At 35.7% G+C, this 19,955-nt stretch overlaps 1 protein-coding gene across 7 annotated transcripts in view; it reads left to right on the top strand.

Annotated features, from left to right (window-relative positions):
* LOC124360069 (dystrophin, isoforms A/C/F/G/H-like) overlaps positions 1-19,955 on the top strand; it is a 1,186,422-nt gene that overhangs the window by 1,147,705 nt on the left and 18,762 nt on the right. For all 7 annotated transcript variants that reach the window (XM_046813341.1, XM_046813339.1, XM_046813338.1 and 4 more), the window contains 3 exons: positions 17,422-17,550; positions 18,385-18,515; positions 19,604-19,759. In XM_046813341.1, coding sequence (XP_046669297.1) covers positions 17,422-17,550; positions 18,385-18,515; positions 19,604-19,759 — 416 coding nt within the window. The remainder of the gene's footprint in view (positions 1-17,421; positions 17,551-18,384; positions 18,516-19,603; positions 19,760-19,955) is intronic.

Genomic DNA, 19,955 nt, shown 5'->3' with positions numbered 1-19,955 from the left:
CCCGACTGCCTTGTCTAGCTAATGTTGCCGCAAATGGGGGTTTCAAAGTAAAATCCTTCGTATTGAAACTAAAAGGTGATCACCGATTTTCATTTATACTTGTGTTGTTTTATCGATATAAGGATTCCCCGTAGAAAAATGTATCATCAGCTGTGTTAGTTTTGGTAGAGGTTAAAATGGGGTGGTACCAAATGGGTTAAAAATATGAAACGGTATTTTTTTCCTCGTGTTATATCTTTTTTCCCTTGTTACACATAAAATCGACTGTTTGTAACGTAAACAGCAGTTATGTCACGTCAAACAAATACATACAAATACAGAAAGTATGGTACATGCTTAAGTGACCACGATTTAATATTCATTTAAGTGCCTGGCGGTTTTTTTAACTGTGTCAAGCTTGGATAAAATATTATCTGAGAAAAATGTGTTCGTTAATTACAGTGTTCTAGATAACTCGTCCACTATTATGTAAGGACGACGTAACGAGCTAGAACCGAGAAATGAATTGTAACCCACTAAATAAGCTATACATTATCTGGTAAAATTATTTTGAACTGTTCCGAATTTATCCCCGTGAAATAGAGAGTCATGGGTTTCAATCTTTAAGGTCAAGTGATGCATCATTTAAAAGCTTGCTGTAAAATAAACATTGTGAACTTAGTGTTACGTTGTTATAATCATACGTTTCAAAATGTTACAGAGTAGGATGTTTTCTATTTTCCCCTCCCCAAATTAGGGTAGCTGTTATTTAGTTTAATTTATTACTTTACATATGAACATACCTATGAAACATACCTATCAAACGATGCCACGCAAGGCAGAAATAAGAAACTTTTGGTCGAATCCCAATCATATAATTTTGAAAAATCTTAACTCGGATTAACTCACAAATTCGAAACGCAAAGGTAGGACGTGTTATATCTTAAATGGACGCTGTTTTCATACAGAGCAATTGTTACATTTTAAGAATTTTCAAAATTATTATGTATATTCAGTGATATAATTGAAACTAAAGATGGCAAGTGTATTATTTTGATAATGCTTGATTATTCCCAAACGTTCGAATCAATCAATCATAATATGCTGCTAGCGAAAATTATATATCAACATTGTTGTGGCTAGGAGGCAATAATATGGATCAGATCATATATATGCGATAGAAAACAGGTCACCAAGCTTGGCAATAATACTTCCCAGTGGCTACTTAGATTTTGTGGTATCCCTCAAGGTAGTTGCCTGGGCCCAATTTTATAACTGATTTATAAATTTAATTGATTTATTATGGGATTTGCCACACACCAAACTTTAACTATAATTGCTTAACTTTTCCACAACTATCCCCAAATGTTTAAACCCCAAAACATAAGGCAGTGAAAGTATTTTGATCCCAATCAGTAAAATCTACACAGTAAACTTAACAGGTGAATTGACAGTTGATATCGTATCAAATATAGACAGGACATTGATTGACGTCGTTGCTTTCCCCCCCCCCTCCACCCCCCCACCAACGTAGCCCCATCACACCGCATACCAGGCATGGTTTACTGTACGAGTTATTCGGCGATTTTAGGAATGCACTATTGTTTGATAAATTCAGGTTAAATATCATAGGATATATTGCCTCTTTCGTGTTTTTTTTTTTTTTTTTTTTTTTTTTTTTTTTTTTTTTGCCAGAAATTACATTGTGAGGTTGTTACTCTTTCTTTCTTACTCTGGAAAATATTGAATTTATTACAATATTTTAATGCTCGTCAAAGATATTTCTATTCGGGTACTGATTACAATAAGCTATGTATATGATTACTTTATTTTTGTACAGCATGTAGCCAATGCGGTAATACAAGTAATGATATAAAACTGATTGTTTTCGGATAATGTGGTATATGTACATCGTTTTAGCCTGTGTAATAAGTGTAATACTAAATCATGATTAGTTACTACAGCAAAAATTATATAAAATGCATTAAATATGTACCAGTATATAAATTAAATATTATACGTCTTCGGATACTATTCTAACATTCTTTAACGTCTTCCTTATTTTATATGGGCATCTGTTAAAAAGTTTTGTAAACATGTGTATCACCATCTCCGTTTAATTATTGAAATTCATTGTTTGTAAATAAAAATACTGCTAAATTACTTGCCCACTCATTTTTACGTAGTACAGCGCCGAACCGTATCAGCACAGAAATGAATACATAGTAACATTTACGCTGCGTTCTGCTCAGAAAGAAGCACGGTCTCACGGATTGAATGTAGTAGCTGTGGTTTTTCACAATGTAATTAAAATTAAAATCGATTAAATTTCATCCTGAAACGTGGTATTTGGGAGTTGTGTATTACTCATGACTTTGTAAAGTTGACTATTAAACTACTACATGAACTCATGGCTGTATCAAGATTTTACGGGGCCCAGGGCAGTACTAGACTGGCCCCCGCAATATCCATCCATTGTGAGGATGTCCACTTAATGACAAAAATTATATTGTAACCATTATTCATTTAAATTGTTTTGAATAAAGTCAACTCAAAATACTAGTAATACAAAATTTTTTGATTCAGATTTAAAAAATATATTTATTAGATTTTTTTATTAAATTTAATTATAATCCGAAATCGTATGTCACAGTACCGTGTGATAACGGAATTGCAGTTCCGTTGCCAACAATTCGATAAAATTTAACCTTAACAGATCATTGCTAAACTTAAACATGATTAGTTAAGGCAATTTCTTAAAACGACATATATCAGACAAGAGGTCAACTCGTCAACGTCTTGACAGCTATATTTTCTACCCCAACCTCTTGACTAGGGCCTACCTGATTGTTTTGTTCACAATTTGCATTTATTCTTTGTGTAAATTTTGTTATTGACGATGGAAGGTTTGACACGATAACAGGATTTCAGACATTTGCCATCGTTATGGTTACAAAAGATACAACACAACGTTTCGAGGATTGGAATCTATCCACTTCGTCAGGTGGGGAGGTTTTAGTACATACAAAAATAGAGAACAGAATGAAGGAAGGAAGGGAAAGAAAATGGTTCAAACATACCCAAAAGCTGCTTGGAGTCTAGTCCAGACGTTGTCACTACAGAGAATGCAAGTGCGATAAATATAATCACATATCACTCCAGCACGGATGAAAGTGGGATAAAAGTGGAATCAAATCTTTGAAACCTTTTGTATTTATTCTTATGTTATCTGCGCAATAGACAGTATTTATTAATTTTGTACCGTGGCAGTCAATCGGCAAAGCAGCAGTACACAGTACGATATATGGGGTGTTTGTGTTGGAGTAGATTGGTGGGGGGAGGGAGGGAGTGTTGTTCCACATCCAACTAGTGTCAATGTCACGATGTGACAAATGTCACTCGACCCCCAGGTGGACACAGTGCTGTATATTGTTCTGCTAAGCAACTTCTCTGTGTTAGTGATGTTCCTTTTTTCACGGACATATCTGTATACGTCAATAAGATTGCAATCGATTATTCTAATTTTTTTTAATAGAACACTGTCGAAACTTATTTTCTCATTTTTATTTTTTTTCTGGGACTCGAACACGTGATCTCTTGTTCAGAGAGCCGCAGTTTTACTCCTAAGCTATGTTGAAAATAATACTTCACTAACAAAACTAATCGCGATGTTTATCATTTTCCTGCTTTAGCTGATCCGCAGTCTACTATAATTTCGGACTAAGCCTAAAAGCATTATATTTTTCAAAACTTCTTTATAATTACTGAATATAATTTTTCTTCAGTTTCTCCACAGAGGACCAAGAAAATATTTTTATGAATGAAAGTACGAATTTAAACACTGAAATTAGTTTGATTTTCTCGTTCACATTTTTGGTTTATATTAAAGATTTAACTAGCCTTAAAATTAAAACATTTATATTTAGCTTTAATCGTATGGTATGATCATTTAATAACCGTTTTTATCACTACCGACAAAAACATTTTTTTTCCGAAAATTAAAAAAATAACCCGATTTATGCCTGTTTCAACCATGTCACTCCTTTTATTACAATGAAAGATATTATCCGGATACGAATCTTTAAAATGGCTGGGAATGTAGAAAGATTATTTGAAAATCAAAATGTATAGACCACATCGTATGAAGTTTTAGACCAATTTAAATTAAGAAATCTCACTCATATTTTAAGGATACTGCGTTAGAAATGTAATAGTTGTTACGCTGAATGCCTTCAACTTATAAGCGATAATAACAACATGCCAGTACGTAGTAGTTGCAGCTTTCAATGTGCAGGCGTTTCATGATAATTGGAATTGTACTCCGTGTTTAATACATTTTGTAAATTGATTTTTTATGAGCTGTTTTAGAGTATTATTTTGTCACCAATATAAACCTGACCCTGTAGTAATTATCATTCACTTAGGAAGTGTTTTTTTTTTTCATTTCAAACTTTTTGAAATTGTGTATGAATGAATGTGGCGTTACATTGGCGTTACATACATAACATTTTACAACCATTATCTTAGAACTTGGAATGATGAATTTTAAAAATTACTTTTGTAAACATGTTGGATTTTTTTGTTATAACATTCAATGCTTTTTACAAAAAAAGGGTTTTTACAGTTTTAGCGTCTATGTCTTAGGGAAATAGTGTTATTTACGCTGCGCTTAAAATTATGAGACAGGGTATAAATTAACACTGTTTTTGTAACTTTTTTATGACTAATACATAATTAATGGCTCAATATGTATTTTATAATTTGTACATTAAATTAAACTACCGTCTAAATATTACCCTTATTTGCCATTAACGCCTTAAACATTGTCCATGTAATATTGATTTTGTTCTGTGGCGCATCACTTTCAATTTCGACAGACATTTTACTACGATTTTGCTTGGACAGGATCTAATGCCATCTGTGATGATTACGCAGTTGGCAACACTGCAGGATTGCCAGTCAGATCATTTTGTCTTATATCCTCCGAAATCTATTTCACGGCTCGCCCTCCCCTCTCTACCTCTTGTGCCAAATCAGGAAAGTCACATTGGGTTTGTGATCTTTCTGTTTTATCTTGCAGTCAGAAGTAACGTCACAGTGGTTTAGTCTCACAACCGTACCAAGTATAATATACATTTATCAGTAGGTTATTGAAGTCAATAGCTATAAGCACTTCCGGTAACTATAATCCAACAATGCCCCTTACCTGTTGATCGCCCTCCGCCCAGTCCTTCGGCGGTGACCTGTAGCAAAATTCGGGGGGGGGGGGTCCGAACCCCTTGGATCCCCCGCTGGTTACGTCCTTGACCTGTAGTAAATACTGCAGGCTAGGCGTGTGTAGGGCGACAACCTGATTGTTCTGCCCACGCACGAGGGCCTCCCCCCTTCCCCTCAACGGTGTGGATTTCTCCCCCTTGATTCTTCAGCGCCTAAACAATCTAAATGTGGGCCCTTTGTTGTGGCAGGATCCGGATTTTCTTTGTAACCTCCAATTTGCACCGACTTCAAATTTGGTTGTGTGCCAAGTTTTGTACTTTCAAAATCATTTCTATCGCATTCAAAAACATTTGTATCCTATTGTAATCCCCCTAATATAGCAGTGAAGAAGGATTACTATGTGGACTACATTACCGAAAACGGTCTCAACAACCCAAAATCACCCCTCGTTAAAAACTTTTTACATATATATGAAATATAACGCGGCGTGGAAAAGTTCACTGTACCAAAAAAGCCTATATAAGTTGAAACTTGGTACAAAAAATTATCTTGTAAGTATCTTGGCTAAGTTCGTTAGCCACCTCGGTACGTCATTTTGTTTCACTATGGCGGACGATTAAACTTTAAAAAATTCACAGTTCCGTTATTTATTAGCCTTATTAAACAACAGTTTTTGCCGCAACTCAGGTTTACAATGTGATGTCTTCTATAGTATTCCTTTAACGTCCAATATTACTTAAATTTCAAGCCCCATAAAGAAGTGTTTTCAGACAGAACTAATATGTAATTGCTATGACTAGGATAGTGACTGTGATGCAGTAACGGCAAGGAAGAAGTGAGGGGTGGCAAAAGTTTGGAATGTATGATTTATTCATTGGGTATTATTGTAGGGGTGCTTCATTCCATTCTTTGACATCTGTATTTTCAGGGTTCATTTTATTTTCAGTGTCGTTTGCGTAGAATATTTATTACACCAGGAGAATAGTGATGAGATTCTATTTGTATATTGGTTTAACGATATCATGCATGATCTTGTATTGTAGACGTTCGATCCTCTGAGGCTGCAACACTTTTATAGTTCGATGCATTTCCATGTATATTATGTGGTAGCTCTTGGTATTGAAGAGCTGTTAAGATCAAGGGACAGAGTGTGGACTTAACAAAATCGTATCATTGTGAGCTCTTAAAGTAGGGTCCCTAGGTCGACAGATTGCATATGCCCTTTTACCATCATCTATAATTTTCAGACCTTTTGACATTGGGGTATAATTGGGGGTTCTCCGTTACAATTTATTATTTTAGACGCCTAATATTACGGCTAGACAGATGTTGGGGTCTGTCTTTTACTATCATATTAATATATATTGTTTAAAGTTTGTTAATGATAGAAAGTTTGAAAGGATAATAGGATTTCGGAAACTTTCCATCGTTATATGTCACAAAATGCATAACACACCGAACGAGGATTGAAATCTATATTCTTCGTCAAATACAAATATAATTAATTTGTAAAAAAAGAAAGAATATGTTACTTAAAGTTGTTAATCTTGAATCGGAACCAATTCTTCATGTATTCATATACACGCGATATTTGTAGTTATAGCAACATGTATGCAAAATTTGATGATTAATTTTACAATTAATTTCTGGTACACCGGACTGCAAATTAGAAATTTATGCTACATAAGTTACGTTGGCGCGCCGTTAGCTTAGTCAAACTTGTTAAACAATAGCATGAAACACAACAATATGGTCGAAATTGTGTTAGCAACATGAACACAAACATAGTCGTGCTCTTCTCGTTCAATTATTAATTGTGAGGTCCAAGCTCGGGTACTTGAGGTTACTAAATTTATGATTTAGTAGCTCCTAATTTAGCCGTTAGTGATCCAAGTCACGCGTACTTTGGGGTGGGGAAATGTGAGCACTTAAATTCGGGACTTTTCAGTATTTTGAGATCTCTCGATAGGCTCTTTACCAATAAATGCCCCCCTAGTGCCCACCGATGGTTACGGCACTGTGCTACAATATTTCGCTGCCGGAGCGTCCATTTGCTGCCCACTAAAGCAGTTAATGTCTCTCACAAGGCCAATTATACAATTAGTGCGATTGTCTCAAATGAGACAATTCTCCCGCCTCCCTCTCCAAAAGGTGTTAAGTAAGGAAAATTCGCGATAACACCAAACACTACGAAGAGTGTCCAATAAATCTAAAATCCGTTTTTATTATTTTGATAACTTTTTTGTGTTTTATTACAGTGTGCAAATCTGTTTGGATCCTTAAAACATTATAGTATGTATTGTAGATGTATGAATAAGTTACAAAATATAGAATGATAGATCTGAAGAATATTCTATTCTTATGTAAGGTACTTTATTACACTATTAAAGAGACTTAAATTTGAAAATACATGTTTTTTCATGTTCCTTTTAGCCGTTATTTCCTCAGACACTGACTGGTTAAACTTTGGAAACTATAGTGAAGATACAGATGTTGTACTGGAAGTTAAGAAAGAAACGGAAGACTAAAACATTAGTGTCTATTCATCAATTATCTTTTGGCGACCAAACTAAAAAAAACATAACATGGATAATAAAATATACATGTCGAAACGTAGTGTTACTGATTTCTTGTTTCACTAAACGATCGCAAATGTCCGGAAAAAATCCTGATTTCTTAACAATCCTTCCATCGTCAAAAACAACCTTCAAACAAAGAATGCAGAATAATAATGTCACGTATTGCTTACTATTATGTGACATGATGGAGTAATTGCTTCCTACATCAAACAATGCTTATTGAGAAGACATTTTTCGTTTTAGCCTTAAAACTATTCGGTTAACTTTAATATTCTCTGAGAAGAATGAATCCGATCCGTGGTGTAGTTTACAATTGGTAACAGCAATGTGTGGTCCATAACTTAATTATTAAGGATATATCCTTAAAATCATGTTGTTGTCATTCTGATTTGTCTGTTTGATCACTCTTAAAATAGGTTCCTCTTAGTCAAGTGAAGACTTTTTTAATTGAATTTGGGGTCGAAAAGTCAAAGGGTAGCAAAGTAATACATTCTCTTATGTTTTCTCATGAGGGTTTCATGGATGTCCACGATTGCAAAGAGAAAAACGCAGAATAACCTAATTACTAAATAAACAGTGTAGTGGACCATATGCGTTCATAAGTTATAAACAAATGTGATACATTTATTTTGTTGGATCGGTCTGTTTCATACAGGTATAAAGGTGGACCATTACTTTTGTTGGATCTTTCGACAATCAGTTGCATCGGTTTATTTGTCACCTTTTTTACTCTGAGGAGAGGCTTTAGAACTGTGTGTATTTTGTGATCAACTCCTTTCTGCTAAATCCAGGTTTTTTAAATCGTCCGCTCAGATTAGGCTGATAATACTACTAGTCAGCTGTCGTGTTGTCTTTTAATATTGTTGCACTTGTTACATTCACGAAAGTAACAACCGATAGTTAAATTGTCGTATTATCATCAACTTGATGAACTGATTCACTGGCTTCCTATCTAAATGACGATCACGACTCACACATACACAAACAGAGACAATGGGCAATCAATGGTCCGGCCACACTGGCGGGCGTGAAGTGGTCGTCTACTGCAGGCTCAAGACTAGTGGATCGTACTTCGTTTGGTATCGAAACGTAATTGTAAGTTTTATACAATACTGTTTTATTCTGTAACACCATATGCAATCGACACAAATTTGTTATATATTCGAAAAATACCATCCAGGTTTCAGTATTTGTTTCGGCAAATAACACTGCAACTTGACAAACTATCGGCCAATAACGCTTTTCCGTCCATTTAGAGAAACTTTCATAAGAGTGTTGTGGAATTTTCGAAATACTACTAAAGTACGCGTGGATGGCATATAAAACAGCAAACGTGGCGATTTAATTGGTAAAATAATTTTCACGCCAGCTACAGAATGTCCTTTCAACAGCTTTCCACAAACCAAAACCAGTTTTTACGCCAATAACTACCAAAAACCATTCACAAAATTAATCAAGTACTGTAATTAGTAATTGATCATTGCAAACCATTTTTAACTATAGAAAACGCGTAATGTTGCAAAGTTTATGGAGTGTTATCTTGAATCGTTTCACAAAGATCCATTATCATACTTGCTGAAAAATCTTAAATAAATGGAACGGTTTCTCCTAATGCCTTCCCTTTTTGCGTACCTTTCAGTTTTCTAATGTCTGTTGATCAATTAACTGAATGCTCTGTTGACGTCATCATGGTTTCGAAGACAATTCATTCATTTTGGGCAGATGGAAGCTTATAATTATTATTTTTAATTTAGTTACCAGAGTAAAATTTTATGAATCGAGTTTCCAGACAACCAGATCCAGTATTCGTATAGAAACGTATTAAAAAAATGTTCTTTATCTGTTGATAAGAGATTGCTAGCTCATACATGAAACGGTCATTCCATTCTGCAATACACATCGTGTAAGTTTGCCAATATCAGTTTACTACTACTACAAAAAAGATGCGGCGCAGAAAGTCTTGTAGACATAGTAAGGGTTATGAAATGCAGTCAAATATTTATATCATCTGTTTGTTCACCTTGGAGGTTTGGACAAGGACAACAATCTTATCGCTCCAGTGCGCGTCTGTTCATTCTCCAGCGTTATCAGCTGATAAGACAGGGGGCGGCGCGCCCGCTGTGACCTCTCTGTACAACCCGCGGCGAGTCTCATTTGGTATCAATCCGTGGTAAAAAAACCTTTTATTCGTCTTTTGTCCGCAAATGACACTTGTACTAGAAAAAAACCAGTTAAGTGCAGAATTGCAAGCCGCCTAGAAATATATATGGATTGGTTGATTGGTCATTCATTCATTGAAGGCTATAAAATTTTAAAATGTTAGAAGACTAAATGTTAAAACATATTGCCAAAAGTAAATAAAGTTAACATGTTTTGAACTAATATAGTAGAAAATTGTGTATGTGTTTACTACGTGTATCAGTCTCATAACTTGGTAGGTACTAATGCTGCCGTATATGACTAAAACTCTTCAGACTGCTTAAGAATACGAAATATTAAAATTTATGTACGTTTTTGAAAGAGCACAAAGTAGTGTATACAATTTTGTATGCAGAGTTCTTGCGTGTATTTACAAATGCAGGAAATACTTAAATGTATTATTGGGAGTGCCGATGGCCGAGACGTTGGTCTGAGTTAGAAATAGCGCAGGTTCGAATCCTGTCTGTGACCGTTGCACTTTTTATCAGTACCATCGACCTTGTACTGTATCGACTCTGCCCCTTATTCTGTTGATAAGATCTTCGCACAGGCCAGTGGCCCATGAGGACGGGCAGAATAAAGCTTAAAAGGGGATCGGCTTCTCCTTAAAAAATACTCTTTAATTCAAAAACATTCATTGTTATGGATATTTTAAAAAACACTCATTTGTCATCGATCCAGTTGCAAAATTTCTTTAAATATTTTCAACTTTATATTGAGATAGATAATTTTTAACAATGGCAGCCATTATTTGCACAAGAATGGCAGTTTGAATTTGCAAGTTCATTAAAAGCCATTAGACTGGTGGACGTATGAATAATGCCGGGTCGTAGCATTCATCATCCGCGGCGGCGGCAATCCATCATCCGTGGACCGGACTCTGGCTGCCAGGCGGCGCGTCGCTCGCCGCGGACAGGAAAATTTGCTCGGCGATCTGTCGGCTGCTTGTGCTTGACACAAGTGGTTTATGTCCTTCTTTATTATTTATGTCCCTCGCGATTGCCAACTTAGATTTACGTTTTGTTGGTAGTCGTCGAGAAACTATAATAAGACATCTAAAACGGAAATTTTATCTCTCTTCTTCATAGGAATTCGCGCTAATGTTGCCAGCTTAAGTTGGCAACTTTTACAAACCTTGGACATTAATTGTTGTCTATACTTGTGTCGGCAACGTGTTTTCCCAGTTTGATAGTATTATCAACAAAAGTTGGTGAAATTTTAAAAACATTTTGTTGGGGACAGATCCAGATTCTCCATCATTGGTATTTAATTTTTAAGTTTGTCCTATCGCTACTAGAAAATATTCAAAATTGCATCTTGTCCTTCAAAAAGTATATGAACTCTGTTAGTACAACTCAATACACTGTTCTTTCAAATTCGCCAACAAGGCGTTGTTTCGCTAGCTTTGAGAGAAGGTCTGATCCAAAATCTACGAAGTTATACCCACGTAACTTAGTAATTAGAGCCTTGTCCAAAACTAGCATCACGTTGACGTATTGAAAGCAACTGAGATACCTAAGTGAAGTGGCTGGCGTGACTAAAATATATGCGTGCCAACAACGGAAACATTGGTTTTGTCGCCAATAACGCTGCAAAAATTAACGCGTTTGTGTTAACGGTGCTTTAGGGTTAGGCGATTAGTTAAACACATTCGCTTCAAGATGAAACACAAAATGGCTCATTAAGTAACTTAGTTCTCTTAGGATATATTGATCCGTTTTACTAAATGTTTCACAATTTTCAAGTAGTCTGTTTATTGCCATGTGTAGGGCTGTTGGGAAATCATCTTCCCTTTACGTTGATACTCATAGATAACCGTCCTATATTTGATAGAAAGGAGAGTGGTTAGAATCTTGTTCAATATCCCTATCACCAAGAAATCCAGGATGGAACATTCCAGCACTAGCAATAAACTAAGCCTTTATTTAGTAGGATAATGAATTCTTAGGTTAAATGTTCATGTGTGCTCTTCCCTGGAATCACACGTGTTTACGGAAATGCTGTTCCACGTCTTTTAATCAATACTTTAAGATGCATTTCCTTTCCAGTGTCGATCATAGCACAAGCCGCTTTGGCCAGTCTACTGATGACTCAATGTAGAAGGTCAGAAATTGTCCTCACGTATCTTTTGGCGGTTCCGCCGGTGTTCAAGTGGAGGGACTTTTAGAATACTAACGTATCGCCACAACTTCGTTTCTAGTGTGTGCTGAATTAATTGAAGTTTATCCGTCTGTGTGCAAGTAACTACTGTATCTAATCCATCGACGCAATTAATGCTATTGTGTTTTGTTTGTTACTCACAAATGGTTTACTACGCATAAAATTGAAAGCATAAATCATGAATAAAGACTTTACCGGGAACTAATACCCATACTAGCATTGACATTACAAAATGCCCTTTGTTGTTGATAAGATCATTACATTTATTCATTCTTCTCAACACGAGCGTACAATAAGTGGCTGTATTTACTGTTGTCGTTGATTTGCTGTCTTCAGTTTTATCTTTGCCCAGCCAACGAGGCAGGTTGTGTGCTCGCCTTCATACGATTACTTCGCAATTTGTCATGTTCCAGTGAAAATCTACTAGTTTTGTAGTTAAAAGAATCGATTTCCCAATTATTATATAATTTGGCTTATGGTAGCGGTATAGTAGTACTACACACATTGATAGTGTAGTGTTACTACAACATTTGCCATTCACTGTATTATTGGAATTAATTTTATTGATCCAAACCCCGATAGTTGCGTAACGGCTTGGAGAATGATACTACTATAATTGTCTCCGAAAACGGTAAACATAACCTACTGTGCTAAGTCGAATAGCTTGCATTGCCTCAGTTCCGGAAAAGCTTTGCATACACGTATCTCGCCTTAGGCGATTAAGACTAACCATATCCATGCATGGGTATGTGTTAACGTGCTAGAACCCATATATTTTAATATGGGAAAATACGCTATACATAATAATGTTGAAATGTGCTAACGTCTACAATCTAATGGCGAAGATCATGTCAGAAAATTGGTAGGCACTGAATTGCGCTTGCCAGCTGTTCCAGCCCGTGAAGCAATAAAAGGTATGAACAAAAACAGTCCCCTCCCTCTTCACCCTATTCAAATCGAGAGACCCTAAACACCTCATTCACTAACTGAGCCCGCCTCCCTCCTCCCCTCGGGTCTTTCCCGCTCTTTCCCTTTCCGAGTGGATCGGAGTCGAAGGCGCCAAAGGTTAGCAGTGCCCAGTGATTAATTCGGGACGGAGCAGCAAAAAAACGATCAGCTGTTCTGTGTGCCGGCATGACGAGAAACAGAAACAGAGGAGCGAGAGAGGTAGGCGGGCCTGTGTGATGATTCATCCGGCAGTCGGGGACCGGGCCGAGCGGCAGTAGGCGAAGGCGATACGACAGTGGTGTGGCGGGTAGGCGGTAGGCCTGGTGTGTCGCGGCCGCACCTTCACAGTACCCACACACAGCCATGAGGGGTGACACAGCCACACACCTGGATCTCAGGTAAGCCTCTACCCTTGCTACGCTCATGGCCTCTAGAGTGTATACACTGTTATCGTTTCCATCTTCTGCGATAAGATTAGACCGTAAACAATCTGGTCATAAACAAAGAATCACGTGCGCAGATGTTTACAAACACTGAGTTTCCACGGTGGCCCTTTCTCAAATTCTCGCGTTCTCTCAAACTATCGAAAGGCTTACCTGTTAATTGCCTGATTCGTCTCTTTCAATCAGTCACTTTTTAATAATTTAAGGAATTTCTACGTAATATAATTAGTTTCAGTGATAAATAAGATTTTAAGCCAGTTATGATTGCAAATGTATTAAATTTTACTACAAAATCAAAATTTAATTTAATTTTACACGAGTTTCATTTAATGTATTTCGAATCTTATACACTTCTATAATAAACTTAGTAATTGTCCTTTATTCAAACATATCATCGATAGTTTGTATCTAAACTAGCAGAAAAGCATAAAATAAAAATGTATCTTTCAAATTTCAGTTCAGAATATTATCAACGAGAGTATATTTTTGTTAGTGGGTATATACAACTTACCTAGATACATAAGGAAATCATTAATAAACTACTATCGAAATAACTGAAAATTAGATTGAAAATTATATAACATTAGTCCATTGTGACGTTACACGCTTCAAGATTAACTCATAAATTATTTAAAATCTTATTTAAAACTCGAACCTATTATAAGTACCTTATTTAACTATGTTAACGATTAATAAGGCGAGGAAATATATACATACTTACTTGTGTCTTGTTTCGAACATTGTTTACATTACTTATATTTTCAACCGAATAAGTTTGTAATGCGTCGTTTTTGTTGGAGTTTGAAAATTATAGAATACAAATGGCCGTTAAAGCAAGAAATCCTAGATAGTTTTAAAAACATTTTATCACCTTCGTTGTTGTTGGAAGCTCATGATCCAAATCACAAAATGCGACCGTAAGGGTATTATTGAGTTATACTTCATTCATAATACCCCACGTCAATTAGTTAATTATTTTTCTAAAGGAGATTCGACCCCCTTTAATATTATTGTGCCCATGCATGCCATCTAATCTGTAAACTAACATACAGGGGTGGAAAATGCTAATAAAAAGTACTCCAACCTAGAATTTGCATCCGCAATAAATTGGCGAAACATTACAGGGTGACCAGTTTGTGTAAATAGATTAGGAAGGAACTGAAATCCCAACCTAAAGGAAATAAGAAGTATATTTCGGGGGTGGGACTTGGCTCTTACAAGTTTTTGTCCAAATATTTGCATCCATGTGCATAGTAAAGACATTCACATTTTAATACTACCGCGAAGACCCATTACTAACAAACAACAACAACAATGTTGTGGCAACACACAACGATTGGCAATTGTTGCGTTTCAAACAATTTTCAATCCGAACATCCGTTTCCTGGCACATTCAGAGATGTTACTTGAATTATTGTCTAAACATAAAGTAGCTACGGTGGGGAGTGTTGATTCAACGTGAATGTGGGATTTAGCCCCAACTCACCTCCCTCTTAGTGCAGCGTCTGGAATCTGGCGATCCAGATCCAAAAGAATTCAGCGACAAAGAAACTATTTGAGTTATTTACATCGTTTATACATCAGGCACACACACACACACGTTGTAAAACAGTGTAATCTACATAAAGATTCCAGAAGCTGCACGAAGAGAAATGTTAACTGGAGCAAAATTCGGCATTCACATTGGTAACGCATCTGTGACCTGCCCAATGTTCCACGTCGTTGCCACTGGGGGGAAAATTGAGAATGACGAAGGGTGAGGTGTCGCCATGTGAATGCCTTGACCGTCCAGCAGCACCATGTCACGTGACGTGCGTCAGCTGGAACGAGAACTACCGATGTGTAAACAAACATTGCCCTCCTCGGGTACCTTGAGCGTGTTGGAGCGGATAACCGTGACGTGTTGTCCACATCGTTGTGTTGTTTCATTTAACCTGACAATTGTATTGCCAAACAATATTTGTTACCAACGTGTAATATTTTACACCCATTTACGTTCGTTCCGTCTCGTTTGTGATAACAATGTTTCGACGGGGTGCGCTTCAGATTAAGTTTGCAGTGTTACATCTTTTTTTACGTCTGGCAGTACTGCATACACATTCTGTTTGACCTTTAGTCGACAGCTGGTTTATACATCATTCTGCCCAGTGTGTCCACTGCCTCTGCCACTCCCACCAGTTTGTGGGACTGGATCTCTCGTTTCAGAGGGCAGTGTCGCCCAGCCGCCGACGCTACAAACAGATGTCAACCAGCCTCGGTGCAGAGACCTATCCCCCAGACCATGGGCGGATTTATTTAGGCATTAGGGCGTATGGAACTCTACCAGTGATCAGAAATTCTTATATAAGCCAAATGTAATAGAATATAAATTTTTATCTATTATGCAAAATATACAGATTTCTTAAACATTGCTATTTTAGAACATCATACTTGAACTATCTGTGTAATATCTACTTTGCTTTATAAATAGACTTTTTGTAAATAATTACATATACAATGTAAAAATTCAGGAGATTAAAATTTTATTTCAAAATAAACAAATTTTACCCAATTGATTAAACTGATTAATTGACTTTTGAAACTGATGAAACTGTTTACTATGATGATGAGTAAAAAAAATGTTGATTACCAACAAAAGAAAATCTTTTTATAAGAGAGCCCACAATATTTAGATTTTCTCTTTCGATAGAATCTGGAACTAAAGATTTTGTATCATAGCTATTAGACTTTGGTGGAATTATGAAGAAGTCTCATAGACTGTCATATTTATTTTTCAGATACACATAATATAATATAAAATCTAGTAAAGGTAATGGAAAAAGTTGATCTACTTTTCAAATTGTAGTTCAAAACTTTATCTATATTGATATAAATAATGTCAAACTTATTCTCATGTAATCTTGGGTTTACTGAGGAGGAGGGAAGGACAAGTAGAATATGTGACAAGGACAAAATTGCAGGTTCAGCTCCTTATTTACAGACTTTGAGGATCCTGTTGAATCTACCAAGGCTTGATACCTGACTGAATGTTTGATGCCTCCAAGTTCATCCTTACCAGCTCCTTACCAGTTTGGTTTATCCTTGCTTGCACCTTACAAATTCTGGAAATGTCCTCAGTCCTGTCTGAAAATACCAACACATGTGCTTTGCTTTAATCACCCTGCACCTTGCACGTATACTACATATTTCTCTACTATTCCTATTCTATGTAGTTAGTTCAATGCACAATATCTTTTTTTTCAATTAAAACATTGATCAATAAAAAAAAGGCTTAAATATTTAAAAATTGTATTTTATCAACAGTTTTGTCATTTTTCATGAAACTCAATGCAATAATATGAACAGTCTCATGATTATTATCAAACTGATAACAATATTGAATGAATAATTAACTATGTTAGTTCTGGAACACTGCCTGATATGTATTTTTACAATTCTCTTGAATTAATTGGTATATATAATCTAATTTATAGCCTATCTAATTTATAGCTAAAAAATATTAATATTACATGAATATTACAAAATAATGTTGATTGTGAGTTTCCCTACGTGTGTTACTTAATTTACATCTCTTCTCATTGATTTCAATTGACTATTTCTTACATTTCTATTCCGTCACTTGTTTGTTGATGTAAATCAGGATTTTACATGAGCAAACTGCGTCCTTTGATTCTTAGGCTCCTAATGGGCCTTTAAAACCATAAAATTGTTATACTAATTATACTATCACATTAATGTTTATTATAGGATTGACTCCCAAATCCACAACTTGTGCTGTTAGAAATGTGCAACAGACACATCTAGACTCTAAGAAATTGAGAAATGTTCTATACTTCGTTATATTTTTTTGATACCTACTGTTAGTAGTAGTTAATATTAATTTTTGTATTCCTCAGAAAATGCGAATGTTCCAAAAGAACATGGACGAGGCCTCAGGGCGATTGGGTGCTGTAGAGAGTACAAAGAACAGTTGGGCCAACCCCACCGACGTGTCCCAAGTACCTGAAATGTTGGAAGACCTGCAGGTACTTTAATTACATCCATATTCATGTAGTTTTGCATCATAAGTGTTGAAAAACCTGCAGACGCAGTAGTTATTTTCTTATCAATGTAATTTTGTGCCAGATTTTGTTGAAAATCTTTGAAATACAATAATTAATTTTTTACAAATCTAGGTGTGTATCAGATTTAATTTAAAACCTGCTGATACAGTAATTACTTTCTTATCCATGTAGTTTTGTGTCAAATTTTGTTAAAAGCCTATAGATACAGCAATTACTTCTTTATCAATTTAGTTTTGTATCAGATTTTGTTCAAAACCCTACAGATACAATAATTAATTACTTTCTTATCAATGCAGTTTAGAATCAGATTTTGTTGAAAGCCCTGTAGATACAGTAATTCATTTCTAATCAATGTAAATGTTGTATTATTTTGTTGAAAACCCTCCAAATACAGTAATTTCTTTCATATTCATATTGTTTAGTATCAGAATTTGTTCACTTTTGTGTTCAGTTGGTTGTAATGTATAAAATTAAAAAAAAAAAAAACAACAAATCCTAGTCGATTTCACCCCTTGTTTTTGTAACAAATGGTTTTTATAGCCGAACATTTTGTTCTTTTATTTATTGCTATCTATACTTCTTTGAACTATTAGGATGGGCAGAAATGTACGATCTAATCTAATCTAATCTATCAATCAAATCAACTCATCTTCAGATGGTAGCATAAGAATGTCATCCTAGAACTAAAGTACATAAAACATTTGTGATTATTACTGGAACACTGGAAAAAATGCTCTGACAGTATCAAATCAGTATTCTATTGATATTGTAGTAAATTAAGATGTTTTCTAACAGAAACTCGGCGAGCGAATGGGCCCATTGCAACGAACACTAGACGAAGTGAATGACCAAGCTGCCATGTTCAACTCAAACAATGTGCTTGTATCTCCCGCAAACATCAACAAGCTTCAAGATCTCAATACCAGGTCAGTGGCAATAATCATACAAATGTTAACTCTTATAACCCTTATGTCCTACGTATAGTACACAATGGGAATTTCAGTAAAAAATAAGATGTCAGAGTTTTTGCTGAAATTCCCTACCCACTACTCTTAGGACATTAGGTTTTTTATATTGGCTGTCCCTGTAAAACAACAGAAAAAACTCTTAAGTGTGTCAATAAATTCGTAATCAACAGTTAGAGACTTTTAAAACATGTCTGTAAACTTGTATAGTTTTGCTAGCATTTCTAAAGGCGCTGTAGATAGTGATTTGGGACTTTGGAAAAGGTTCAAAAACGTGTATGGTGTTGATAGAGTTAAGTTGTTCTTTATCAAAAAAGTTCATCAGAAAAGGTTTAACTCTGGACTTTGAAAAGAATGTTTACTAGACATGCATTTGCAATGGTAAACTAATTGGTGGTTTTCACGGTAAGATCTTTCATTTGTAGTTACATTTTTTATTTCATATGTAAAAACAGATTAATAATCCTTATGCATGGATCTCGGCAAGAAATGGCCTCTATCCTTACCCCCAGTCCTGCCATCCTGAATATTGTGTCACTCCGGAAGGAAGTGCAAAGATACTTTTAGGACTAAGTGCAATGAGAGGTTTCTCAGCTTCTTATCCTAAGAAAAAAAAAATTAAAAACATAAGCTTTAAATATCAAATTTGTAAAATGCTTAGTCACAGAAAACTTATGAAAAACTTTGATTAATTATTTTAAAATGCATTATTGACAGTATAATGTACTCTGTTGTAATTATGGTGCTTTAGAATTAAAAGGAGAGTTTGGGTGCTGTCAATCACAATTCTTGATGTTGGTGATGCTTAATGTAAATACTTAGATTTTTAATCTGTAATTAGTACATAATATAGTAGATTATTCAAGCCATTATGTTGTTTCTGAATGTAACGTGTATCTACAAGTAAAAGTGTTATCAAAGTTTTTGAAGAGTACTATGGGTTGATAATACTTAACAAGTTTATCATATTTTCTTTGAATGGGAAAATGTATGAGGAATTTCGAAACATTGTGATTCTGGTGAAGTCAAAGACCACTGATGATGTGTAGGTGGAAGCTGCTGCAAGTCGGCGTGGATGAGAGATACAAACACCTGAGAGATTTCGGCAAGGATGGCGCACCTCCCAACCAGAGCTTCCTGTCCGCGTCAGTGGACCACCCCTGGGAGAGAGCCACCACACAAAACAGAGTGCCTTACTACATCAAGTAAGAGCTGCCACCCTGTTACTTTACCATACACTTCTGCTTTGTAGGAAAGTAATATTGGGACAGCAAAGAGTACCAGGAATGATAAAAATTGGATTTTGTGTGCACGGTTTCAGCTCAAGTTACCGACATTCCAAATTTTTAGTTTGTTGGAAAGTACACCTTGTATCAGGCATTAGGGTAAGGCAACATGCCT

The sequence above is a fragment of the Homalodisca vitripennis genome, chromosome 4, assembly GCF_021130785.1.
Source record: "Homalodisca vitripennis isolate AUS2020 chromosome 4, UT_GWSS_2.1, whole genome shotgun sequence".
NCBI lineage: Eukaryota > Metazoa > Arthropoda > Insecta > Hemiptera > Cicadellidae > Homalodisca > Homalodisca vitripennis.
The sequence above is the reverse complement of the archived record's forward strand: the minus strand, read 5'-3'. Positions and strand labels throughout refer to the sequence as shown.